The following is a 27,706-nucleotide window of genomic DNA, read 5'->3' as shown; positions in this document are numbered from 1 at the left end:
CTCGCTCTCTCAAAAATAAATAAATCTTTAAGAAATAAATAAATAAAATAAAAAATAAAAAATAAAACAACAAAGAGTGTAAGGAAAGAAGAATGGGCCTGAAGGGAGAAGGCAGAGAGGACCAAAGGCACAGCTAACCGATTCCAGACTCCACCCTAGGCTAGCCCATCAGTGTTAGGGAGCGCAGTTTAGGCCAGCCCCAAACAGCATGGTGGAGAAGGGGCTCTATACCCTTACCCCTCAACCCGGCAGGCCGCTCTGGGAAGGGCTGCTTAACTAACTAGGCAATAAAATTCTAGGATTACGTAAGAAAGAAGCCAGATGGAACAACAAAGTATGTGTTCTTCTGCATCTATGTCAAATTCAAAAAAAGGCAAAACTAATCTATGCAGTTATAAATTAGAAAAGTGAACATGCTTTTGGGTGGGGGCAGTAACCAGAAGGGGACATGTGATGGTTAATTTTATGTATCAGCTTGGCAGGGCCACAATGCTAAGATATTTGGTCAAACTTTATTCAGAATGTTTCTACGAAAGTGGGGTTTGTGGGGAGGGGGGAGGAATAAGAATAACATTTAAATTGGTGAACTCTGAGTAAAGCAGATTACTCTCCGTAATGTGAGTGGGACTCATCCAGTTAGTTTAAGGCCTTAATAGAACAAAGAATGACCTCACAGTCTGCCAGCAAGCTGCCTTTGGACTTCAAGTCTTCCATGAGTCTCCAGCCTGCCAGGCTACCCTGCAGACTGTGGACTTCCCAGGCTTCCATAGTTACATAAGCCAATTCCTTAAAAAGTTCCAGTCAGGTCAGTGTCTGTCTGTGTTTCCTCTCTCTCAATGTCTATTTCTTCCTCTCTCTATATACATATATCTTGGATGCTGTGATCTGATTTCTTTTTATTCCTTTCCTCCTTGTGTCTCAGTTTGGATACTTTTTATTTCAATTAAGATAATTTCTACTAACCTATCTTCAGGGTCACTGATTCTTTCCTCAGTTCCCTCCAGTCTGCTGATAGACCCGTTGACCTTTGATGTCATGTTTTTAAATTTTTCTAGCATTTTCACTTTATCTTTAGTTTCCATCTCTTCTGAAATTCCTCATTTGTTCATGCATGTTGTCCATAATCATAGGTTATTTGAAAGCCCCTGTCCATTAATTCCAACAGCTGGGTCATCTCCTAGTTCTAGATCGACGGCCTTATCTCTTGCAGGTTGTTTTTTCTCTCTTGATTTTTGTGTCTCTTAATATTGCACTGTGTGGTGCACACCGTAATAGAATAAGGACTGAGGTACATCATCTTTATGCTTAGAAATGGGCACATTCTTCGGTCATGCTGTTAGCGTGTTATTCGTTGGGAGTTGAGCTAGGTTTGGGTTTTCTGGTGAACACTGGTAATTTCCGTGCACCACAGGCTGCCAATTTCTCCAGCAGTGGGTTTTATCTTGTGTTCAGAGTGGAGCCTGAGCTGCAGAGATTTTTTTTTTTTTCTCAGTGTTCCTACTCCTCCCTCAGCTCTGAACGTGGCCATGATGCATGGCCACAGAGTGGGATCTTTCTCCATGCCTTTGCCCCTCCTCCAGGGGTTGAGGGCAATTACTTTTACATAACACCCTCATATCATCTCTGTGACCACCTTGTATCTCTCATCAAGTCATTGGCTTAAAGTGCCCTTAGCTGCCTGTGTTCCTCTCCCTGCTTCCCAAAGAGCCTTCCGGTGCCGAAACGCGTGCATTCCCAGAGAAGGCCTGTGAAGATAAAACAGTCCAAACAGCCTCAAAGGAAAAGGCAGTGAGGATGAGAAAACAGGCAGTGGGGTGTACATGTGGACAAGAAGTGATGACCACGGGACTCAAACTATACAGCATGGGAAGCCAGCCATTGTGCCAATGATGATAGGGAAGTTCTCTCCTGTCCTGGGCCAGCCTCAGTCTTAAACAGGCCCTGTGAACATGGACTTCCCCTCCTCCCCATGGCAACCAAAACGACCTTGCATCTGTGGCAGTTCTTGAGCAGGAGAAAGCTTCCTACTCCGCCCCCAGCAATGGACCTCTGCTTTGTGTTAGTGTTGAACCCGGCTTTGGGCTTAGTCTTGTAAGCAGCTGTGGGAAGACACGCTTCCGTACAGCCGTTCCCTTGCCCGGTTCATAATGTGCTCCACTGAATTTAGCAAAAGTATTTTTTCCCTTTTCCTTGATGCTGGCTGCTAATGTAAATCGTATCTTGGCCGCCTACTCTCCTCTGCTTGCTGACAGACGTAGAGGTGAGCAGAGTCTCACAGTCGTTCTTGGAAGCAGCCCCCAGATCCACTTCCAGGGCCAATGACATATGTAGGAAATGAGCTGCTTCTGGGTCAGCACAGAGCTGGTCTTTCACAGTGGGACATAAAACTACTAGAAAGGAAAAAAAACAAAAAACATGCATGTGGCTGCCATATACTCTTTGCTTAAGAAGTTAAGTGTGGGGGCGCCTGGGTGGCTCAGTCGTTGGGCGTCTGCCTTCGGCTCAGGTCATGGTCCCAGGGTGCTGGGATCGAGCCCCGCATCGGGCTCCCTGCTCGGCGGGGGGCCTGCTTCTCCCTCTCACACTCCCCCTGCTTGTGTTCCCTCTCTAGCTGTGTCTCTCTCTGTCAAATAAATAAATAAAATCTTTAAAAGAAAAAAAAAAGTAGTAAGTGTGAAGGCTTTGCAAGTCAGAAGACCTGGGTTCAACTTGGAAAGCACTCAGTCTGTGAACTATTCACATTACTTTCCCCTCGACTGTTCCCACAGGTAAAACAGAATTAAACTAGGTGGTCTTTAAAGTCCTTTTCAATGCTAAAGGTCTCTAATCCTAAAACCAGATTCGTCCTGCAGTTTTCCAAGGACAGAACTTTGCAGCTAAGTCCCAGGGCCGTGCATCTCTACAAACACAGTGGCTGCCTTCCCATGCTGTACAGCTTGAGGCCCGTGGTCATTACTTCTTGTCCACACGTTGACCGTTTTCCCATCCTCACTGCCTTTTCCTCTGAGACTATATGGACTGTTTTATCTTCACAGGCCTTCTCTGAGAATGCACACATTTCAGCACCAGAAGGCCCTTCGGGAAGCAGGGAGAGGAACACAGGCAGCTAAGGGCACTTTAAGCCAATGACGTGATGAGAAATAAAAGGCTGTTGTGGATGGGGTGCCCGGCTGGCTCAGTCGGTAGAGCATGCGACTCCTGATCTTGTCTTGGGGTCATGAGTTCAAGCCCCACAATGGGTGTAGAGCGCACTTAAAAAAAAACAAAAATTAGGTGGCGCCTGGGTGGCTCAGTCGTTAAGCGTCTGCCTTCAGCTCAGGTCATGATCCCAGAGTCCTGGGATCGAGCCCCACATCGGGCTCCCTGCTCCGCGGGAGGCCTGCTTCTCCCTCTGCTGCTCCCCTTGCTTGTGTTCCCTCTCTCTCTGTCAAATAAATAAATAAAATCTTTAAAAAAAAAACAAAAACAAAAACAAAAATTAAAAAAGGTTGTGGAGATTCAAGAGTGGAATGTAAAAAATGCTGAAATCATCTGAAGTGCTAAACAAGTATTTAATAGTATTGGTTAGTAATTATTGGTTAGTAATTATTGGTTAGTAAGGGTAACATTAATTTGCTAGTCCTTCCTACTGATTTACTGAGTACTGTGTGACAGGCATTCTGCGAAAGGTAGATGAATCCCTTTAGTCTAACAACACCATGATGTGATCACCACTGTCAGTCCCATTCTACTGATGAAATTCCTGCATCTTCATGTTTTCACATAATAAATATTCTGGCAAAAATGTACAATGTAGTTAAATACTGCCTTAAGGCACTGGAATGGCTCTGTGGGTTGAGCATCCGACTCTTTGATCTCTTGTGAGTCCGAGCCCAGCATGGAGCCTACTTAAAAAAGGAAAAAGAAAAAGAAAAAAACTGCCCTTATTGCCTTTCATTGGTCTCACCACCACGCCCAAAAAAGACTGTGGGGCAAAGACTGTTTCCCAGTTCCCCTAATTTTCTCAAGAGGCCTGGGACACAGACAGCTCTGTAGTTCAGGAAATGTTGGCATAATCAGTGTAAGTTTTATAGGAACAGAAGCCCTGAATTGGTCTATAATGATAAATAAAGTTTAGACAGCAAAAAAGGAAAAAGGGCATTCTAGTGTGGTCTGCCCTGTAGAAAAGGGAGAATAAGGCTGTGATAAGCAGAAAGTGTTAGAGAAATGTAACTTAAAAAGAAAAAAGAAAATGAGGGTCAGGACAAGTGTTTCTCTTTAATTTCATTTTCAATCAAGTAGCTTCCAGGCCAATCAACAAATGTTTTTCAAAGTCAAGAAAACAGGTTTAATCAAAAAAAACCAAACAGGGGTGGGGTGCCTGGCTGGCTCAGTTGGTAATGTGTGCAACTCTTGATCTCACGGTCATGAGGTCAAGCCACACACTGGGCATGGAGCCTACTTAAAAAAAGGAAAAAAAGGATAAATAATCACATGTTCCTACCCTTAGAAAACAAAACAAAAGCAAACAAAATCCACAAATACTTACTCCCTGGAATCAAACAGGCTTCTGAAATGATACAAATTGCCTTCCCATGGTGTGTTTCTGCAGAGAGTCAGGATGAAAAACACACGCACGCACCCACACAGAGGAACCTCTGGAGTGATAGGACCACCCACTCACACAGACTCTTCTTAAATATTGAACAACATCCTGAATCGGAGAGGGGGTGTCATATTGTTGCTTGAAAGAACTGAGAGACTATGGTTTCTTCTCCAATGGACAAAATTTGTTTCATATTAGCCACATATGAATTAATTTCTAAAGGATCAGTCTTCCAGAGAAGCACAAAAAAAAAAAAAACAAGTGATGAAATTTGGAGATGGGGGGAGGGGGAGGATCAGAAGATGGAAGATGAAAATAAAGCCTTTACTTGATAAGGACAAATGGGGGACATTGTCTGATAAAGAATGAAATTTAGATGAACACCTGAGATTCTTAAATGCTAGCCATGTTATTCCCATTAACTCACTTCATCCTCACAACATTAAAAATTACGTACGTTGTTCCCATTTTATAGAAACGGAAATGGAGGCCAGGAGCAAGCAAGACTAGGTAGGGCTGGAACTCCAAAAGCTAGCTTTTCTCCACACCATAAGCCAAAGAGCTCATGTCCTTCAAACAAATCCCCCACCCGATCAGCGATCACACAGGTATTTTTTACCTGTTAGCGACTTACTCCTTTGAGGCAAAGAACTGTGCTCTACTCTACTAAAAGGTTCCTGGAAAGGCAACAAATTAAATCTAGCCAGAGAGGAATTCCTTTCCGAGGAACATCCAAGGCTGAGTCATTTTGAGTGGGACGGGAAGGGAAGAGAAAGGACACTGCCCAGGTGAAGCACGCCGGTAGAAGCAGTAAAAATTCAGGTGGCCAGAAGACAGCCAGGGGACTACTGAGGGAGGCAGGGCGGAGAGGAGGCGGCAGGCAGTACTGGAAGGGAGAAAACACTATGGACAACCCAAGTGGAATATCCAGTAAATATGTGGTCATCATCCGAGGAAGAAAGGGAAGCCCTGGGTCTGGTGGTGGCCACACAATGGGCGTGTTCCTGAAAGGACAAGCTGGCTGACTGTGGCCTTAGAAAAATGATGTATCTGACCCCACCCATTCCCTGCTCTTAAGAAGCTGACGTAGATAAAGACCTTTTAGAAACCGCCTATGTAGGGGTGCCTGGCTGGCTCAGCCAGTAGAGCGTGTGACTCTTGATCTCGGGGTTGTGAGTTCAAACCCAATGTTGGGCATGGAGCCTACTTAAAAAAAGAGAAAGGAAGAAAGAGACTGCCTACGTAGTAATAGCCCCTGCCACTCTGTGCATCCGCAGTGCAAGTTGCTCTTCAACGGTACAGGACCCAAAGTGACCATCATCTTAGACCTCCTAACCCAGAACCATGAGGACAGTCGGGTCCCCAGGGCAAAAAGGGAAAGAGCCAATGCTCAGAAGCCCAGCTAAGGCAGGAAGATACAGTCAGAAGCAACACAGATTCAAAACGTGTCTCCAATTCTAGTCCCCACGGAGAAATCATCAGTTCTCCAGACTTGTTCCTTCCTTAAATACGCGAACACATGTTTATGAAAGCCTGGCTCTTCTCCTTAATCAAAGTACCCACAAGAGGGGTCAGCAAACCTCACCTCTGAGCACACATCATCTCTGGGGAAAAAAAATTCCACTCCCTACTTCACTGTCTGGCAATGCGCACGGAACCCAGTCTCAGGACCATGACTAGAAGTCCATACAAGTGCTTGCTTTGTAGAAAACTACTAGTCAGACCCTCGAATTAATAGCAGTTGGCCTGGTAGGGTCAAAACCTACCTGGCAGAAGTAAAATCACAGACCACAGAGAACAGAACTTAACACCAAAACTGACTGTGCTGGCTTCTGTCTTCTGAAAGAAGCGGGGGAGGTAAATGTTTGTGTTAACAAACCCCCTCACAGCAGAGGCTACCAGAGGACTAGAAGGCTTGCCCATAGTTTAAAAGGGCCTGATCCACGCGATAGGCAGAAGTAGGCCTGAACAGCATAGAGGGTGGAGCAGAGGGAGAAATGATTTATGCTGCAGAATAAGATGGGAGAAGCCTGTTCGGAGAGTGGCTGTAAAGTGGCACAAGAGGGAAGGAGGCACCATGGCAAAGGGGCAAAGGTCATTTAAGACCAAAGATAGTTAACACCACTAGAAGTTAAGCTATCTTTATTGCTATAATGTAATACACCCTCCCTACCCCAGACCTTCAGTCCAATCTGCTGTGCCCGAAAATAGCTCTGTGTATATTTCATTCTTATTGTTGTTTGGTGGAAACCAGGAAGAAAGGGCCAAATTCCAAGCTGATTCAACACAGAGCAAAAAGAAGAGAAAAAAACACAGAAAGGGAACCGTGGGTCCTAGAGAAGCAAAAGTGACCATGAGAATGTAAAGCTTGCAGGACTGCTCCAGTCTAGAGGAGGGCAGGGGATAGGGAGGTTGAGCAGACATCTGCCTTATACCCATTTACGCCCACAGCTGTGAAAACGCAATGCAGATTTATCATGGAGCACCCACTGTGTGACAGGCACTATCTGTGCTAGAGGCTAGGAAGGTACAGATGAGGATGACTTAGGTCCCTGCTCTCACCAGGCAGTGTGTGTGTGTATGAGAGAGAGAGAGAGGGAGACAGGGAGATAAAGATATAGAGACGATGGGGCGCCTGGGTGGCAAAGTAGGTTAAGTGTCTGCCTTTGACTCATGATCTCAGGGTCCTGGGATTGAGCCCCACATCCAGCTCCCTACTCAGCGGGGAGCCTGATTCTCCCTCTGCCTGCCACTCCCCCTCCTTGTGCGCTCTCCCTGTCAAATGAATAAAATCTTAAAAAAAAAAAAAAAAGATGTAGAGATGAAAGAAACAAACAGGTATCACGGTGCAAGCCAAACACAGGGAAGGATACCAGCAAGTACAGAAATGACTACAGGGTGGGGCGCCTGGGTGGCTCAGTCGTTAAGCATCTGCCTTCAGCTCAGGTCATGATCCCAGGGTCCTGGGATCGAGCCCCACATCGGGCTCCCTGCTCAGTGGGAAGCCTGCTTCTCCCTCTGCTGCTCCCCCTGCTTGTGTTCCCTCTCTCACTGTGTCTCTCTGTCAAATAAATAAATAAAATCTTAAAAAAAAAAAAATGACTACAGGGTAAGGTAGATCATAATGCTGAAATGAGGTGGGCACAGGAGCCTATGAGAACAGAAATAAGACTCCCCATTCCACCTAAGATGAGGAAGGGAAAGAGAAAGTCAGCAAATGTAATGTCCAAGTTTAGTCGTGAAGGATAATCCAAGTTTTTGCAGCAGGGGAAAAAGCACTCCAGGCTTGGGCATCAGCATGAATAAAGAGGCACTGAAAGTTACAGGCTGTTCCCAGTGGCCAGAGAGTAGGTGCATCCATCCAGATGAGGCCAGAGGGTAAGCTGGGGCTAGTCCATGAAAGGCACAGTATACAGCAGGCTAAAGAATTAGGTTTGAGGAAAAGGAAGGGATATTGGGGAGATGTTGGTCAAAGGGTACAAACCTGCAGTGGAAAATAGGTCTTAGGGACCTAATGCACAGCACAGTCAACAATACTGTATTATATACAGCAAAGCTGCTAAGAGATTAGATCTTACATGTTCTCACCACAAAAAAGAAATGATAATTATGTGATATGATAGAGATGTTAACTAAGGCTATGGTGGTAATCATATTGCAATACACAAATGTATCAATCAGCACACTTATATGTCAATTATACCTCAAAAAAAAAATCTTAAGTTAAAAAAAAAAATGGGGCGCCTGGGTGGCTCAGTCGTTAAGCATCTGCCTTCGGCTCAGGTCATGATCCCAGGGTCCTGGGATCAAGCCCCGCATCGGGCTCCCTGCTCAGCTGGGAGTCTGCTTCTCCCTCTCCCACTCCCCCTGCTTGTGTTCCCTCTTTCGCTGTGTCTCTGTCAAATAAATTAAAAAAAAAAAAATTAAAAAAAAAAAAAAGGTCCCAGCACACCAGCCTAGAATGCCTCAGGATGTTCAGGGTTCAGCAAAGAGCAGTCTTAGCTTCTAAAAATGCCACAAGATTTTTTTTTTTAATTTTTTAATTTAAAAAAATAAAATTTAAAATGCCTTAAGAATACTTTTTTTATATTTAAAAATCTAAATACATGCAAACCATCACAATTTGACCAGGATGCAATTTAAGTGTGTGGTTTTGGAGTCAAATCACCTATATCGTGCTTGTGCAAAACAGCCATACGGATAAGTGCAAAAATTCTAGTTTGGAACCTTCACAGAAATGGAGTCAAGAGGGCGCCTGGGTGGCTCAGTTGTTAAGTGTCTGCCTTCGGCTCAGGTCATGATCCCAGGGTCCTGGGATCGAGCCCCGTATTGGGCTCTCTGCTCCGCAGAGAGCCTGCTTCTCCTCCCTCTCCCACTCCCCCTGCTTTTGTTCCCTCTCTCGCTGTGTCTCTCTGTCAAATAAATAAAATCTTAAAAAAAAAAAAAAAAAAGCTGCTGAGCTCTGCTTTCCAAATCCTTGGAAGCCCACAGGAGACTTCTCTTCCAGATAATTAAGCTCTCATTACCTCATCCAAAGACAGACTCAAAAAAGCCTTTGACAGTATTTATCCCACACCGATCCACAGTCCCGGATCCAATTCCTAAACCCACCACGGATGTGCATTACTGCTATCCATACAATCCAAATGGAAGTGGCAGCTGCCTTTCCAGTGATGCCTGAAGCTCACCAAGTTCAGTTCACCTATTTAATTTCCCACATGCCTTACTGAATCCCAGAGGGCTATTTTTATTCGCAAAATTGCACCGTGAATAATTCACCTCCAATGTATAAACCATGCTTTTAACAAAAGGTACCAAGATTATGGGAACAACCCTGGACTTGAAGTCAGGAGGTCCGGAGCCGGTAACAGGCCATCTCACCTTGAACCCTGAAATGAGAGCACATTCTTACCCTGTATCACAAGGGCTGCTATGAGCACCTGGACAGACAATGGGTGAGAACGTGTTCTGAAACAAATAAGTAAACACATAAAAGAGACAAAAAACTTTCTTCTAAATTACTCTTGGTTAGGGGTGGTTGGCTGGCTCAGTTGGTGTAATGTGCAACTCTTGATCTCAGGGTCGTGAGTTTGAGCCCTACGTTGGGAGTAGAAAAATTACTTAAAAATAAAAGCCAATAATTAATTAATTAATTAATTAACTCTTGGTTAGAAGAGTGTGACTGTGATGACACTTCACATTAACTGTGAATCCTCAAACAGCATTAATAATCAATGATCAAGATTAGAAAACAAAACCTACTAAGACAACACTCCACCGAGTATTAAATTTGAGGCACTGTGGAGAAAAACAAGAAAACTGCAAGACCAGCATCATTAAGCATTCTTTGGACCTTGGTTGCTTGGGGTTAAAATTCTACAGGTTCTGGTTGGCATTCAAAAGAGAAGCTTGTTCTCACAGCAGCAGATAAAAAGATTTGTCCACCAAGCTCTTCCTCTTCACTTCTCCCCACCTACTTCCTTTTCTTCCAAAGGAGAATGTGCTCATTTACACACTGGTTTGCCACATCCTGCCTTGGAAGCTACTTCCTAGGAGCTGCTTGGGCTATTCTGAGAGGAGCTTTAACTCCTTTAGGCCCCCAAACTGCTAGTGTATTTATGACATCCTCACCCACCACCGTCATTTACAGTCTAGTAACTAGAATCCATACAATCAGATAATACTCCCAACTTCCTTCATGTCATGCACTGAATTTAAGCATTTGACCTACAACAGAATCTGGGAGGAGCCACATCCCTTGATCCCAAGTGGGGGCCCCAACTGGTGGTCCAGCTTTGCTTAATCAGTCAAAAAGGACAAAAAGAAGAAATCAACTGACTCTTGATTTCAGTTCAAGTCATGATCTCAGGGTCCTGGGATGGAGCCCAGCATCAGGCTCCACACTCAGCAGGGAGTATGCTTGAAGATTCTCTCTGCCTCTCCCTCTGCCCCTCCCCCCACTCACGTGTGTGCGTGCGCACGAGCACACACACGAGCACACACATTTTCTAAAAATATATATATAAAAATCTTTTATTTTTTTAAAGATTTTATTTATTTATCTGACAGAGAGACAGCGACAGAGGAACACAAGCAGGGGGAGTGGGAGAGGGAGAAGCAGGCTTCTCGCTGAGCAGGGAGCCCGATGCAGGGCTCGATCCCAGGACCCTGGGATCACGACCTGAGCCGAAGGCAGACGCTTAAAGACTGAGCCACCCAGGCGCCCCTCATATAAAAATCTTTTTAAAAAGGAGAAATGATTCAGGAAGAGCTATTGAGAAACTCAGTGCACATAACATTGTATTTGATATCAGGGAAAAACCAATGAAGCAAATCTCCTGTCCCACATGAGCTCTGCAAGCTAATACCAACATTCATTCATTCCACATTTACAGACCACTTACTACACACCAGACCTGGACTAGAGATGGGGCATCAAGACAAACTGTTAGTCTCCAAAAGCTCACAAGGTACATAATGAACAACAGATACATATGAAGATATATCTCTCTCTCACTCACACACACACACAAAGTGGTTTGTCTCCCAAGTAGTTCATGGGCAGCTCCACTGGAAGTTTTCTAAGGGAGAGCAAAGTTTCATGGACAAGATAATACTGGACTTCAACCTTAAAGGAGAGGGTAGGCTCGCAAACACTGGCAATAAACTTAACAGAGAAACCCCAAAGGAAATGTACAAAGTCATGGGTAACATTTTATGGAGTGCTTACTATGATTTAGGTGTTATGCTAATGATTTTACACTTAACCCTCAAAACAACCCCACAAGTTAGGTATTCCCACCACCCCCATACTTACTAATGAAGAAGCTAGGGATGACAGACCTTACTTAAGAAGTCCAATTGACATAGCTGTTCAGGGGTGGAGGACTCCAACCTCAGCGGTCTGCCTCTAGGGATCACTCCTACAACACAAAGAAGAGCGCCCACCAAGTTCCAGAACAGAGTCTGTAACTGTGGGGATGCTGGTCACAGTATTAGAAGAGGAGCAGGGCACAATTAAGCTCCTCTTCTCCCCTTAAAGAGACGAGATCTTTGTAGTCAAGAAAGAAGAGGAAGAGATATAGATATATACATATTTTTTAAATCAATCAAAATATCAATAAACACTACATACTACATGTAAGATCCTATATAGAGGAAAACTACCTTCTGCTGTTACAACTGGCTTCCTGCTACATACATCACGCCCATGCAGTTCGGCTGGGCCCCTCTCGCTGGCCAGGCATATGCATCCCTCCCAAAAGTTCCCATGTAGACGAAGAGTGTGCCCCCCAGACAGGGGAGGGCCAGAGAGCAGTCAATGACACACCAGTTGCTGAGCTCCCAGGATGCCCCAACCCCATTAACAGGAGAACATAGAACAGTGAAGCTTCTAGAATCAATGAGAAGTCTTTTTCAAACTCCATGCTTGGACTTTTTGTACATTTTAATAATCTTCAGCAGTTCTTGGGTTATAGGTCTTATATGCCATATTTGAACCATCAAAATATGATTTTTAGAGCCAAAAAGTTAAAAGGTATACTGTTAAGAGAGAATTTAACAATATTTCTTTCTCTCCCTCCACATACTCTTATCATCCCTCTTCTTTTTTTTCCTAAAAGTTAAATCCTATCAGTCACACCCACACAGGGTTGCCCCATTGGCTGCAGCTGACCCTACAGAAATCGGTCAAGACTTTCACGGCCCTTACCAAAGATAGGTCAAGAGAGGCTGTTAAGGGTTAAGAGGAATTGAATTCACTCTGGGCTGGGAGTGTTTAACAGTGACCCAGTCACCTCTATTCATTCTAAACTGAACAGACTCTCCCCTGGCTGTAAAACAGAATCAAGGGGTGGGCGGTGGGGCGGGGCAGAAAACAGGAGCCCTGCACTAGAGAAAAGTCGGGGATCCTGGATCTCCCTTCAGGCTGTCGCTCACTAGCCATAAGCCGCCTGGCCTCCCTGGGCCTCAATCCCTTCATCACACAGCCAGGAGGATGAATTATAAAGGTCTTCTCCATCTACAACATTTAAGGACAAACAAGGAGCGCTCCTTAGGGGAGAAGGAATGAAAGGTGTTGGTGGTGAAAAGGATGATTAATACAATGTAATGCTCTCCCAGGTCCAGAAATAGCCTGGCTTAGAGCTGCATTCACCTTATCAGCATAGATTTATTAGGGGGGTGGGAGGGCTGGTGGGTGAGAATCACAGCTACCCACAGTGAAATTAAACTCTGTTCCCAAATGAGTTCTGCTGAAGTGTGATTTATCCAGAGTGTTAAACAACTCACCGGCAGCATGAAACCGTGTTACCGAAATTGTATTATTGCACAAACTTAACTTTTCCCCAAATGTGATTTGCAGAGAGGATGCAGAGCTGAGAATCCTGTGCCCATGACCATCTGTCCCATCCCAGTCCCTGGAGAGGCGTGGGGGGAGAGTGTGAAAAGCCACAATTCAGCCACCAATGTCACATATCCATCAAAGGAGCCCAACATTTGCTGGGGATAAGTGTTCAGCTCAGCATGCAAAAGAGGCTCGCTGATGCATCAGGCTCCAAACATTCCTGGAGCCTTCCTCTGCACCAGGCAGGGGGTTGAGGGAACACCATAGGATAGAGAAGCTGTCACTGCCAGTATATGCTTACCAAATGTTTCCCCTTGGTGCAAGGAAGGGGCTGCGGGCTGAAAAGGCAGCACAGAGGACTATAAACACTCTTAGCTGCCGGTGTGACACAGACCAGGAGCCTTAACCAGAATCCGTTTCCTATCTGTTGAGTAAAGATAATACACATCCCGCACGCCTCATGTGCTTAAATGAGGAAATAAAGGGATGTAAAAACAATGAGGAGGAGGGGCGCCCAGCCAGCTCAGTTGGTAGAGCATGGGACACTTGATCTTGGGGTCATGAGGTCGCCCACGTTGGACACGTTGGATAACTTAAAAAAAAAAAAAAAAAAAAGGAGTATACAAAGCCTCACAGAACAAATGCTACGATTACTACCAACACTGGGACCTTCTTGTGCCAAAATATTAAATGGAAAATAATCAAAATAAGTCAAAGTCAGACTTGGCAGGGATTATGAGCAGAGCCTTGACCTCTGGAGAGGAGTGTCTTCTGCCCTCTGCCTTTACTGCCATGTCAGGACTTAGTCGCCCAGCAAAATTTCACCAAACCAGGCAGCAGGGAACCTGCCATGCACTGGAGATAAAGATGAGTAAGACCCAGTCCCAGGTTTCCCCAATTTCTGTCCAAATGGACAGGAGTTTCGAGAACAACTGCAGTGTGATGAGGTATGTACAGAGAGCCCTGGAGGGTGGAAAAATGACCACTGCCTGTAGTCAGGCGGAGGACAGGTCTGTGACAGATTTACACAAAAGGTGACCTTACAGGCGCGGCTGGGTGGCTCAGTCAGTTAAGCATCTTGGTTTCAGCTCAGGTAATGATCTCATGGGTCCTGCAATCGAGCCGTGCATCGGACTCAGCAGGGAGTCTACCTGAAGGTTCTCTCCCTCTGTCCCTCCTCCCAACTCGCGCTCACTCTCTAAAATAAATCAATCTTGGGGCGCCTGGGTGGCTCAGTCGTTAAGCGTCTACCTTCGGCTCAGGCCACGATCCCAGGGTCCTGGGATCAGCCCCACGTTGGGCTCCCTGCTCTGCGGGAAGCCTGCTTCTCCCTCTCCCACTCCCCCTGCTTGTGTCCCCTCTCTTGCTGTGTCTCTCTCTGTCAAATAAATAAATAAAATCTTTAAAAATAAATAAATCTTAAAAAAATAAAAGGTGACCTACAAAGTGAGCTTTGACACAAGATTAGGGTTGCAATATGGATTGAAAGGTAGAGAAGGGAATCCCCAGAACACAGTCTGAGCAGAGGCCTGGACCCATTGGGGAAGACATCTGGATGAACCATGAAAAAGTGGAACCCAAGAGCCACCTAGAGCAGATGCCCCCACATCTGGCTTGAAGCACCGGAGTGTTACCTTCCCTTTATGTCAGTGTCTACGCCTCCCTATTCCTAACACACATACACACACACACACACACACAGCTCAGGAAAGCCCCTTTGAACTCTTGGAGAAGAAAGCGAAGCTGCTTCTTGTCCGGCAGACAGTGGTCCTGGAGAAGCTAGGAGTCTGTACTGGAATGTACTGTGTAGCAGTTGTTTCCTGGGCACCTTTTGCAGCCTCCCATTTCACTGAAAAGAATTCTTTTGCTTCCTTCCCCAAATTTGCAAATATGCCCAGCACTGTCTCTATTCTGTCTGTCTGGATAAAGAACAGCTGAAGAGCCGCATCACTGGAAGTGCTTTGGGAGGTAAGAATTTTCTCTCCTTCTCACCTCATAGAGAATAAGGCACCCTGGCAGGGAATCTAGTCCTGGCCCTTATCATTAGTCCTGTTAATCATAAAAACCAGTTTACACACATGGAGTGTCTACGAATCCTGTCTGCTGGGTAGGTGTCATTATGCCCATTTTACAGATGTGCAAACAGACTCAAGGATGCGAAAGAACTTGCACAAGATCGCTCAAGAGAGTGAGGCAGGGTCAGGACTCAAACCGATGTCTGCCAGTTCCAAAGCCTTTTCCCCGTGTCACACAGTCTCCAGGCCATGCTTACTCAAAAGTCACATTCACAGGAGAACCTACTGTGTGACGAGGCCCACTTCCCTTAACCCTTCTTTGCAGTACTGGTTCTTTACCTGCCAAAAAAGAGGAATGCCAAGAGAGACCTCCAAGATTCCTTTTGATAATAAAATTTAATCTACTTGATATCTACCATGAGCCTGAAAATGTGCTCAGCGGTGACCTATATGATCATGTGGACTCATTATATAAACCCTGAAAGGTAGGAAGGAATTCCCATCAGCCCACTTTGCAGACAAGCAGGCACAGGATGGTCACATGGCAAGTTAACAGCTCTCCCAGAGAACGAGCTGAGATCTCCCTTTCCCTCTACACAAGACACTGTTATTCAAAAGCACTGCAGCCTGACAATTCTCAAGCCTGCAGACTTAGGGAGCCCTCTGGAAGAGAGGATAATTTCTGGATTCAAATGAAACACCTGGAGAAGTAGAAACAATGATTTAAAACCTGATTGGGAAAGTGGTTTGCTAGCATCCAAAACTCTGAGAGGGGAACAGTATGTCCTCCTCCGACCACCGTGCCTTTGGGCCTATTGACCCCAAAACTCTCATAAGCCCATTCCCAACCTTCTAGAAATGAGACCCTACTCTATAAAACTATACAAGAAGTCAGCTGGGTGCTCTGCCCACACCCTCCCCCCAACACCACCACCACACCACCTCAGGCAGTTAAAGACCAGACATCAGGGCTCCCTGGGACCCCTTCCAGCTGTGCCCGCCATCTTTAACGTCCTCTCCACCTCTGCCTTTGTACTCTCCGAAAAGACAGGCACTTTCCTGGATACCTTGCCATCACTTCAACTTGTTTTTAATCTCTGACCATACTCATGCACCTGACTTTAACATTTCTTTAGGAAAAAAACCCAAACTGTAATTTGTTTCTAAAAGACAACTTTCTAAACCAATGAGTGTGATATACTGAAATCACATATCGCATTTAAGGCTTCCTAAAAATACAATGACTCCTTTTTGTTTCCACGTGCCCATCCCCCAGACACACACGCATACACTTTAGACTGTCATTTAGACACTGGCGTGTATAATTTGTCTTTAATAGCATCTACTAAAAGGACATTTGCACATGATTTTTCACTTTACTTCAAAGCAATGATCCAAACCGGAGCTTTCACTGCATTTCAGGACTAAAATAGGTAAATACATGGATGACAAATGCCGACAATAAAATTCAGGCAAGATTTTAAAGTGCATTAGACTCGCCCAGAATACTGGCATCTTTTTCCATCTCCAGCAAAAGTCCATTTCATCCATTTCTCAGCTCGGTGCCTGGTCTATATTAGGTATGTAATAAATATCAGTTAAATGAATGGTAATACATCTGAATCTTCTTAACACCGAAGTCTGAAACCTATTATTGTAATTTTAGTCATAATCTAAATCTATTTGACCCTCACACAAAAGCCATTCGAATCAACAGCAAACAACAAGCAGCTGCTTCTATTCAAAGTATACATACCTCTGTCATCTGAACTGTTTTGAAGTTGGCCTTGATTGGAAGACAAATGGCAAGCAGCTGCAAGTTTAGTTACAAAGTGCTTGGTAGGAAGGCAGAGCACGAAGCAGGGGGAATCAAAGTGCTGTTTCATACATTAAGCATGGAATTCCTTTCCAACAAACATCTCTCATTTTCCTAGAGGCAACTAATCCGGACGTGCCCTTTGAACTTAGGAAAACACAGGGCTGCACTCTGGGAGAAAAGAATCTAGTTTGAAGGCCAGGCAAGGCTGGGAGAGCAGGGCAGTCACACCTCCGGTCTATTAATTGTTTTTAAAGGAGAGTGTGGACCATGGGAAAGCCACCAGGCAATCAGCCCAAAGGCCCGGATTAACCAGACATAGGACACTGAACATGTTACTTCCCTCCTTTGTCCCTCATTTTCTCCTTCACAAAATAAGAGGCAAAAATAAATAAAAGGGTAAAATTGGATGACCGCTAGGCACTAATTTTCTGCAATGATGGGAATGTTCTATCTGTGCTCTCCGATACAATAGCCACTAGTCACATGCCACCTCAGGCCCCTGAAGTGTGGCTTATGCAACTCAGGAACTGATTTTTATTTTTAAACTTCACTGAATTTTAATACATTGAAATTTCAATAGCTACATATGGCTAGTGGCTCCAGTTCTGGAGAGTACAACTCGAAAAAGACCTCTAGTGGGGTGCCTGGCTGGCTCAGTCGGTAGAGTGTGTAACTCTTGATCTTAGGGTTGTGAGTTCAAGCCCCGCACTGGGCGTAGGGCTTACTTTTAAAAAATTTGTTTTTTAAAGACCTCTACCATTTTACATAATCTTTGGACAGTCATGTGGGGAAAACATGGACGTTCGAGTAGGTCAGACCTGGGTTCTAAACTTAGTCCCAACACTTTCTAGCTGTGCGACCTTCCTCAAATTACTTAACTCCCCTGAACTTCGTTTTCCTTATTTGTACAACAGAATATTACGACCTTTCTTGCAGAATTTTAGTGCAAATTCAAGATAATGCATGTAAATAGGACAGACAGGCTCTCAATAAATGTTAGTTCTTTTTCCAGTTATGGTGTCCTTCAGGGATACAAGTTTCATGTCTTTGGACTTCATTCTACTGTTCCTTCCGGATCTAGGACCTGTACTTAATGATTACCCCACAGATTAACAGCTGTGCTCCTACAGATGCAGCCCTTGTCTTTCAAGAATGCAACTTGCTCAGGAATTGATTCAGGTCCTCAGCTGTGGGCGAGCCAGTAAGCCAAGTCCCCTGCGCCTCCGGAACTGCTGACTTCTGCTCACCCTGGGTCCCCTCCACCTCACACCAGCATTCAGGAATTCACAGAACTCTTCCCCATGATTGCATACCAAGCGACACTTTGTTCAATGCAACCAGAACACCTGTTGGTGGTTCTGGTCCTTCCCTCCCTAGCTCTCCTCTTGACTTCCCCTAATATTTTATGGTTTCTTTATTTGGAAACGCTTTAGGATAACCTTTCATTTTGTAATTGCTCAGTGATTCAGAACACTCAGAAATAGAAATGCAACAAGCTACATTTATGGCTAACCCAGCATTAGTTATAGTTACCAAAATAAAACAAGGCAAAAGAGACTGTTTTAGAAGGGAATGTTCCAATAAAATTTAAAAAATGTTGCAGTCCCTAACTAAATTTTTTTAAAGACTTTAAGTAATCTCTATACCCAACATGGGGCTCAAACCTATAACCTTGAGATCAAGAGCAGCATGCTCTACTGACTGAGTCAGCCAGGTGCCCCAGTCTCTACCTAAATTAATATTTGTTAAAAGCCTGGTCCAAGTGTTTCATTGGCCCATCCTCTAGTGACTGGAACCTTTCCACAGCACCAATGACCAAGTTTTATAGTGGACATAAATGAATGCCTAAAAGAAGCAGTATTAATTTTCTATTAATAATTATTGGAATGTTAAGCCACTGCTGTCTTCCTGTTGGGGGCTGGGGGGGAAGAAGCTGAAATACAGGCTGGCATTTTGGTAGGATTTCAATCTGGATTCCAGTAAACCATCAGACAAAAGGTTTACAGTTGACTTGGAATTCTTGCTAACCTCTGAGGCCTCCCCCGACAGACTGTTCTGGAAGGACCGTTTACTGAAGGATGGAATGAAATCAAATTGGGTAAATAACTTTGACTCTGGACTCTCAAACGTGGTGAAGGTTTTTAAAATTAACCTGGAAATTTAAGTTACAACTCAATAAAGAGACTGTAATTATCCTGGATCCAGACAAGCCTGTAAGTACAACAATATGATTGGCTAGTCATGTCTTCTTACAACTTCCCATATTCCTAGTTTTAACCTGAATCTGGAATCCATGAAGATCATTCACTCAACTTATTGTTCTACTTTGTCTGAAAAGTAAATGCAAGTAAGAGCATTCGAGATTCTGAACCTTTCTTGGTAACAAACTCAAAATAGGTCAATTCCAGAAAGGCATTCATTTCAAGGGGACTTTGTCTGTGGTTATTTTGAAAACCACTGCTTTTAAAACTGACATTATGAAGCTTAAAAATAGGCCCTCCTACTAAGGATCCTGGACTAAAATACCCTTTCCTCCCCTCATTTCCTTATTCCCTTTTCACTCAAACACCTAAGAGAATGGTGATATAGAGGGGTGCCTTTTCAAGAGCTTAGATTATTACTTGAAAAAATTCCAATTATTTCTTGAAAAAATTCAGATTATTAGTTTAAAAAATTTTTTTTAGGATACTGGATAAAGTTACCAAAATTTGGTGTTGGGTAAACTTGGTTGGAAAATTTTCCAACCAAGTATCCTAAATGAAAACATGTAATATATACACCATAAGAAAATCCAAGTCTGAAAACCAACTCCTCCATTCCAGCTGTGTGAGCTCCCAGCAAGTTTTTTCTCCTCTCTGGGTCTGGTTTCATCTTGCAAATGCAGGCAAGGGGGCTAAAGGCTCTGTAAGGTCCCATCCAGCCCGAACAGGCTCTGCTTCTATTAAGCTAGGCAGCTGCTTCCTATTTTCATGGCTCTTTGGAAAAAGCAGAAATGTTCCTTGCCCAGAAGGTCCTTGGGAAGCATCATTATACTTAATAGTGTTCCCCTGGAACACAAGAACTGCTATTGAGAGCAATGCAGGATGGCTATAAAATATAAAGGTGTTCAGAGGAAAAAATAAGTTATGTTTTAAAGATGACACTAGTAAACCTAGAAATGCATATACATTCAACCAAAAAATTACTAGATATAATGAGTGATTTTAACAAAGCTGCAGGATATAAACAATTCATACAAATCAAACCATGGTCAAGATGGAAAATAGAAATTAAAAAATGTTCAATCACAATGGCATCAAAAAAATGACATCAAAATGTTAAGTCTTTAAAATATTAACTCAGGACACAGAAGAATTATTCAGAAGAAACTATACCACTACAATAGGAGACAAAAGAGACATTAATAAATGGAAAGATACCAGTTGGTAGAGCATGCCACGCTTGATCTCAGGGTCATGAGTTCGAGCCCCAAGCTGGGTGTAGAGATTACTAAAAAATAAAATCTTTAAAAAAAAAAATTTTTTTAAATAAAGTTTTCATTAACCCTACCAAATTGAAAAAAAACTATCAAAACTACATAAGAGTTAAAAGGCAATTTTAGAAATACATCAAGGGGCGCCTGGGTGGCTCAGTTGGTTAAGCGACTGCCTTCGGCTCAGGTCATGATCCTGGAGTCCCTGGATCGAGTCCTGCATCGGGCTCCCTGCTCAGCAGGGAGTCTGCTTCTCTCTCTGACCCTCCCCCCTCTCGTGTGCTCTTTCTCATTCTGTCTCAAATAAATAAAATCTTTAAAAAAAAAAAAGAAATACATCAAAATACCTTAACAACCAAATTAAAGTAAACCTGAAAATACATCAGATAGGTAGATAAATTATATTTAATAAAGTCCTATAAGATACTAGAACTCATTGTGAAGACCCATGCCTCACACCAAACACATTAATAAATTCCAGATGGGACAGAATTAACCAGTAAGAGAGAAATGGCTGTAAGAAAAAGAAGCCACATACTCCTGTGAAGTTGTGAAGAGGTAGGTCTAAATACTACAGAAAAGTAGGGCTCTCCCATATAAAAGACATGCTTTTAAAGACAAAAAAAATAAAGATGTTTTTCTTAACACAACATAAAAGGAAAATCTGGCCAATGGGACAACGTAGTAGCCACATAATTGATAAAACTTTAAAATACAAAGCACACTGACCTCAACAAACCACAAGACAAGCAGTTGTGATTAATAGAAGACATAAATGAACAAATAAATACAAAGCACATAAAAACTATTCAGACATACCTATTAAAAAATCACCAGAGAAGAAAAGTTTGCATGTGACTTTTTGAAACGTCTAGCGGTTACCACAAAGCCAGCCCACCTACCTCTCCAGCTTCATCTCCTCTGACCCACACCCATGCACCGGCGCACTCAACTACTTGCTGGCTCCTCCGGGCATCCCAGGCTTTCCCACTTATGTGAAGTGGCCCATCCTGTGCTCTCTTCCTGCCATGCCCTGCCCCCCCCATTCCCATGGAAAGCCTAGCCATCCTTCAAGACCCAGCTCAAATGTCATCGCTTCCGCGAAGGCTCTCCTAATCTCCCCCACTGGAAGTCCTTCTTCCTCCTCTCAATGAGCTCTCACAGTACTTTCTTTGTACATCAGGGCACTTTTCTTACTCTGCAGCCATTTGTTTCCTTCCTGTGCCCCTGCAACCTCTCCCTGTCCTCGTAAAATTTATGAGAGTTTATAAAATCCCTGGAGACAAAGACAATCTTACTCAACTGCCTCCAGCTTCTAGCAGAGCAAATTACATCAAGCATTCAATAAATATTAGTTCAAACGGAATTGAGGAAATACAGAAAATAATCCCATTTCAAAAATACAGCCTGGCTAACACCTGAAGTAAAGCAGACTGACCTTCAAAGGAACCCTTTCCACCTATTAAACTATCAAAAATCACAGCACTTTAAAAAAAAAAAAAGAAAAAGAAGAAGAAAAAAACCTTTCTGCAGCTGGAGGAAACAGGTGAAATATAATTGGTTCCATTTTTTTTTGGAACATATTCTGTTAATACGTAACAACAGCGGCAACATGGTTCACTGCCTCTGATTTGGTGTATGAATTAATCTAAAAGCAGAACAAAACAAACTGGTTCAAAACATTTATCAGACTATCAGTACATAATAAAAATCTGGGGGCGCCTGGGTGGTGCAGTCGGTTAAGTGCCCGACTCTTGGTTTCAGTTCAGGTCGTGGTCTCAGGGCCTCAGGGCTGTGAGATGGAGCCCCAAGTCAGGCTCTGCGCTTCAGATTCTCTCTCCCTCTGCTCTTCCTGCCCCCCCACTGCCCGTTCTCTCTCAAATAAATAAAATCTTCAAAAAAAAAAATCTGGAAGCCCCCGAATCAACAAAGTATCATTTATAAGGCCAGACTCCATCAAATTCTACTCTTCGGCCAAAAATAAATGACAAGCATGAGGATTATGTGTAAAAGTTAGGGGGGGGGGTTGGACGGGGGAGGGGTACTTCATCAACTGATCACAGCCACGTACATAATGGAATGTCCAAAAAAAAGTTAAACTGGAAAGTTTAATGTCTGTAGCTTCCTTCTTTAAAAGGTGTTAATACATTCAAATTTTTTAAAGAGTTGTGCTTAAGCAGGCAAATATTCAAAGAAGGGGTGAGGGGAAAAGAGGTCACATTACCCTTCTCCACTTCTTCTTAACCCCCTTGTAACCTCTTCTTAATCTGACTCCCTTGCTGACATCAAAGCAGGACGCCCCTGGGAACTACACTGAGAAATCAGAGGCAGGATCAGCTCTTTCAGTCTGTCCTGCACCAGGATCCAGAAAACACTTGCTGCTTTAAAACAAAACACCATTCATCCTGGGCGGAGTTAACTCAGCAAACAGGTATAGGAGCCTCCAAACAGCTCTCACAGGTCTTTGGGCAACAGAACCAGGACACAGGACATGAAGTAAAAACACAATCAAGCGGCAGTAAGACAGTAAGATGATTTTTCAGAATTGGCAGCTTCTGGAAGAAAACAAACAAAATTGGGACCTTAAGCTTTCCTCTAGCAAAGAGGTTTTTTGTTGCTGTCGGTTTGTTTTTGATTTGTTTTCTTTTTTTTAAAGATTTTATTTATTTATTTGAGAGGAGGGAGGAGCAGAGGGGGTGGGAGAGGGAGGGGGAAAGAATCTCAAGCAGACTCTGCACTGAGCCCCACATGGGGCCCGATCCCAGGACCCTGAGATCATGACCTGAGCCAAACGAAGAGTCTGATGCTCCACCAAGTGAGCCACCTAGGTGCCCCAGTTTCTTTGTTTAAACATTATTTTGGGGTGCCTGGGTGGCGCAATCAGTTAGATATCTGATAGCTCTTGGTTTCAGCTGGGGTCTTGATATCTGGGGTGTGGGATCCAGCCCCATGACAGGCTCTGTGCTCAGCGTGGAACATGCTTAAGACTCTCTCTGCCGCTCCCCACCCTCTAAAATAAATAAATAAATAAATCTTTTTTTTAAAATAAATAAATAAACATTACTTTGGTTTTGTCCAATCTACCAATAATGATTAACTGTATCAGCAGTGTTATAAACCCAGGGGTCCAAAAAGGTATGGCCCTTAATCAAGTTAAGGGAAAAAAGACATAAGGAACACTTAGTGAATAAGAAAGCATTATGATTTTTAAATGATACTGCATTTAATGTGATGTTCATTACATAACATAGACCAGAAGTACAAAAGGGGAAAGAGAAAGAAAATGTGAGTTAACATTAAAAAGGGCATAAGACTCAGGATGAGTTTTGTTCTTTGGATACTCCTTAAATATTTACTATGAATTTTTCCAAACATACAGAAAAACGGAAAGAATAAAAGAGTGAAACTCATAAACTAACCAACTAAACAACTGAACAATTTGCCTCACTTGCTTCATATGCGTATGTGCATTTTTTTCTTGAACCATTTCAAAGGGAGTCTCATGTATCACCTATGAAGAACATTCTCCTACATAATAATACATTACAGCTAAAAAATTAATAATTCTCTATTCAAATTTCCCAAATTGTCCCAAGAATGCATTTGGTCACTATTTCATTTTTGACTCAGTATCCACCTGAGGTTCATGCATTACATTTGGTTGGCATGTCTCTTTAGTCTGTTATTCTATTTATTTATTTATTTGAGAGAGAGTGAGAGAGCACAAGAGGGAGCAGGGTCAGAGGGAGAACCCAGACTCCCTGCCAAGCAGGGAGCCCGATGCGGGACTCGATCCCAGGACTCCGGGATCATGACCTGAGCAGAAGGCAGTCGCTCAACCGAGCCACCCAGGCGCTTTTTTTTTTTTAAGTTTGTTATTCTAGAACCACACCACTCCCCCCGCTTTTACCCATGACACTGACTTTCTAAAAAGACTAGGTCAGTTGTCATAAAGCATGTTCCACATCCTGGAGTTGTCTGATGGTTTCCTCCTGGTGTCATTTGACTTGTTCCTCTGTCCCTGTATTTGTTGTAAACAGGAAGTTAGGTCTCAAGACTTGATTAGATACAGATTTGGCTTAGATTTTAAAAGACAGGCAGCATATAAAATGTCCAAATTAACATGATTTATCAGCATTTGGAATTTGGTATTAAGAGCAAAAGATAACAGCTTTCTGGGGCGCCTGGGTGGCTCTGTCGGTTAAGTGGCTGCCTTTGGCTCAGGTCATGATCCCAGGGTCCTGGGATCGAGCCCCGCATCGGGCTCCCTGCTCAGCAAGGGGTCTGCTTCTCCCTCTCCCTCTGCCTGCTGCTCCCCCTGCTTGTGTTCCCTCTCTTACTGTCTCTCTCTCTGTCAAATAAATAAATAAAATCTTAAAAAAAAAAAAAGATAACAGCTTTCTGAGAAGGAAGAAATCAAAATGGCATCCTTAACAACACTTCCCCTTTGAATAGCATTCCAGTAATCATAAAGTGCTTTCATATACATTATTTTGGATGATGCTCATCTGCCCACCTTCTTCACAGGTTTGTTACATCATCACCCTTACTTTACTAATAAGGAAAACCAAGGCTCAGGGAAGTTGAATGACATAGCCAAGATCAACAATTAAGAAGTAGTATAAGTCTTGAAGACAAATCCTAGAATAGCATGGAGTTACTCAGAAAACTACAGAATCTCAAGATTATGTATATGTATACATGGGAGATGAAATTTATGCTAGGTCTTAAAAGATGGGCAGCATTCACTCATTCCAGACACTCTGCTAGATGCTGGAGAAAGATAAGTACACAAGACAGTCATGGTCCCTGCCCTCATGGAAGCTAAAGTGTGGTGGCAAATACAAAACAAAAATACAACCACATAGGAAAGCGGAGGAGGGCATTCCAGACAAAAGAAACCATGTGAGCAAAACGAGACAGAGGTAGGAAGCAGTATCCTGGCATGAAGGGAGGACAGTAAAGGGGTCAGTGTGGACCACAACAGGTGAACTGGGATAGAAAAAAACCAAACTAGATAGGTAAGGCAGGGCCAATAGCTATTCTACTAAAGTAACCTCTCCCTTTCTTTCAAAGATGCACAAGTAAGTGAAACTAGAATATTCTAAGTGTTTATGTTCAAACAAGGGCCCCCCACATCTCCTTGCCATGGGCGAAGTCATCTGTAGGAATCTTTTTTTTTTTTTTTAAAGATTTTATTTATTTATTTGAGAGAGAGAGAATGAGAGACAGAGAGCATGAGAGGGAGGAAGGTCAGAGGGAGAAGCAGACTCCCTGCTGAGTAGGGAGCCCGATGCGGGACTCGATCACGGGACTCCAGGATCATGACCTGAGCAGAAGGCAGTCGCTTAACCAACTGAGCCACCCAGGCGCCCCCATCTGTAGGAATCTGTTTGCCTTTTCTGTACCTGCTGCAACAACAGCAGGGGCATTCTTCCCAAGAACACAGGCTTCGGCTGGCCTGACTACTCACCTGAAGCTGTTCTCAGATGACAGCGCCAGTATTAGTTATTGCAGCAACAAAGAGGTAGACACGTCCAAATTCTACTACAAATGAGTTAAAACCACTTGAAAGGCTCCTAGTTATTATCATGGTACACAACCCAGAAAAGGCCATCAGAGACCCCCGAAAAGCACATCAACCTGTCTTAACCTTTCCGTCCCCTTCTTGAAGGGCCTTCACATCCTAATAGACGTGTGTGTCCCTTACAAACCTGGCAGAAGTGCTGATGCTAGAAACTATGCTCCGAATGCAACCATTAAGTCAGTCTGAGTGTTTTAGGGTTACGGTGAAACAGTTCAAAAGCCAAAATCTGTGGATGACACCAAGGCCAAGCAACGCAGCCTCCCGTTTATTCAGCACTTTATGGCCTTCAAAGCACTTTTACATGAGTTACCTTGTTTAATCTTCCCAATACTCTTGCAGGGTAGGAATGCTTCATTTCATCAGCAGGTGTCTACTGAAGAACAGACACTGTTCTACTCACTGACCAAGGAACAAAGCCAAGCCCCCACCCTCGTGAAGCTTACACATTTGCGGGGTACGGGCAGCAGACGAACACACACAGTGCACTATCAGTTAGTGGTAAGTGCTGTGAAGAAAGACTGGGCACAAGGAAGGGGCAGAGACAGGGAGTGCTATGTTACAGATTAGACAGAGTGAGCAAGGATGACCTCTGTGAAGAGACATTTGTGCAGACACAGGTCTGAAGGAAGGGAGGAAGCACGTTTTTTAGGAGGAGAGCTTCCAGGTAGATGGAATGGCAAATGCAAAAGCTCTGAGATGGGAATGTGCCCCACCCACTGCAGACCGACACCAGAGCACAGTGGGGTGGAGTGCAGGTGTAAGGGGGCGCAGGGGAAGAAAACAAAGGACCTGATAGGGTGGGACCTTGTAAGCCATTAAGGTCAAGATTCTGTTAAGGCCCCTTGTACTGAACAGATAAAAAAACAGAAAGTCAGGAAGTACAAAGGACTTGCCTGAAGTTAAAGAAAAAGTGAGGTTTTGGGAACTGCCCTGTGCTGGGATTTCTTCTCAGGGCTCAAGCTTCTCCTCATGGAGATTAAAAGTGTTCTTTAAGGGGCGCCTGGCTGGCTCAGTTGGTAGAGTATGCAACTCCTGATATTGGGGTTATGAGTTCGAGCCCTATGTTGGGTGTGGAGATTACTTTAAAAGTGTTCTTCCAGAAACAAAGAAAGAGATTAAGTATGTGCCTCATCATGGAAGGAGACACAAGGTATACCAAGCAATCCCATTTGAGTATATCCCACAAGGAACTCTCACAAGTGTTCAAAAGGAGCCGTGCACAAGGATGGTCATGCCTGTACCGTTTGATGCAGCAAAAGGCTGAAAACAGAGGGGATCTGACATAGGATGGTAAGTAAAATGTGGTACATGACCGCTCTGCAACCAAGAGAAATAGTGAATAGCATCATGTAGCATCATGAATAGGTCATAAACATGGTACTTCATTAAAAAAAAGTAAAGAGGGGCGCCTGGGTGGCTCAGTTGGTTGAGTGTCTGCCTTCGGCTCAGGTCATGATCCTGGAGTCCCGGGATCGAGTCCCAAGTCTGGATCCCCACAGGGAGCCTGCATCTCCCTCCCCACCCCACCCCACCCCTGCTTGTGTTCTCTCTCTCTCTCTCAAATAAATAAATAAAATATTTCTTTAAAAAAAAGTAAAGATAGGGCGCCTGGGTGGCTCAGATGGTTTAGCGTCTGCCTTCAGCTCAGGTCATGATCCCAGGGTCCTGGGATCGAGTCCTGAATTGGGCTCCCTGCTCCTTGGGAGCCTGCTTCTCCCTCTGCCCCTCTCTCTCTCATGAATGAAAAGAGAGAGAGAGAGAAAGAAAGAAAGAAAGAAAGAAAGAAAGGAAGGAAGGAAGGAAGGAAGGAAGGAAGGAAGGAAGGAAGGAAGGAAGGAAGAAAGAAAGAAAGAAAGAAAGAAAGAAAGAAAGAAAGAAAGAAAG

At 43.8% G+C, this 27,706-nt stretch overlaps 1 protein-coding gene across 2 annotated transcripts in view; it reads right to left on the bottom strand.

Annotated features, from left to right (window-relative positions):
- MAP2K1 (mitogen-activated protein kinase kinase 1) overlaps positions 1–27,706 on the bottom strand; it is an 80,329-nt gene that overhangs the window by 47,177 nt on the left and 5,446 nt on the right. Inside the window, exon 1 of one of the 2 annotated variants that reach the window (XM_034994235.1) lies at positions 21,138–21,166. The exons of the other annotated variant lie outside the window; for it this stretch is intronic. Coding sequence (XP_034850126.1) covers positions 21,138–21,151 — 14 coding nt within the window. The 5' untranslated portion in view covers positions 21,152–21,166. Of the gene's footprint in view, positions 1–21,137; positions 21,167–27,706 lie in introns of those variants that run through there. 2 annotated transcript variants of the gene reach the window in all.

Source organism: Mirounga leonina, unplaced genomic scaffold (assembly GCF_011800145.1).
Source record: "Mirounga leonina isolate KUSES-001 unplaced genomic scaffold, KU_Mleo_1.0 Mir_91, whole genome shotgun sequence".
Classification (NCBI taxonomy): domain Eukaryota; kingdom Metazoa; phylum Chordata; class Mammalia; order Carnivora; family Phocidae; genus Mirounga; species Mirounga leonina.
Note: the sequence above shows the minus strand (reverse complement) of the source record. Positions and strands in the feature narration are given on the sequence as shown.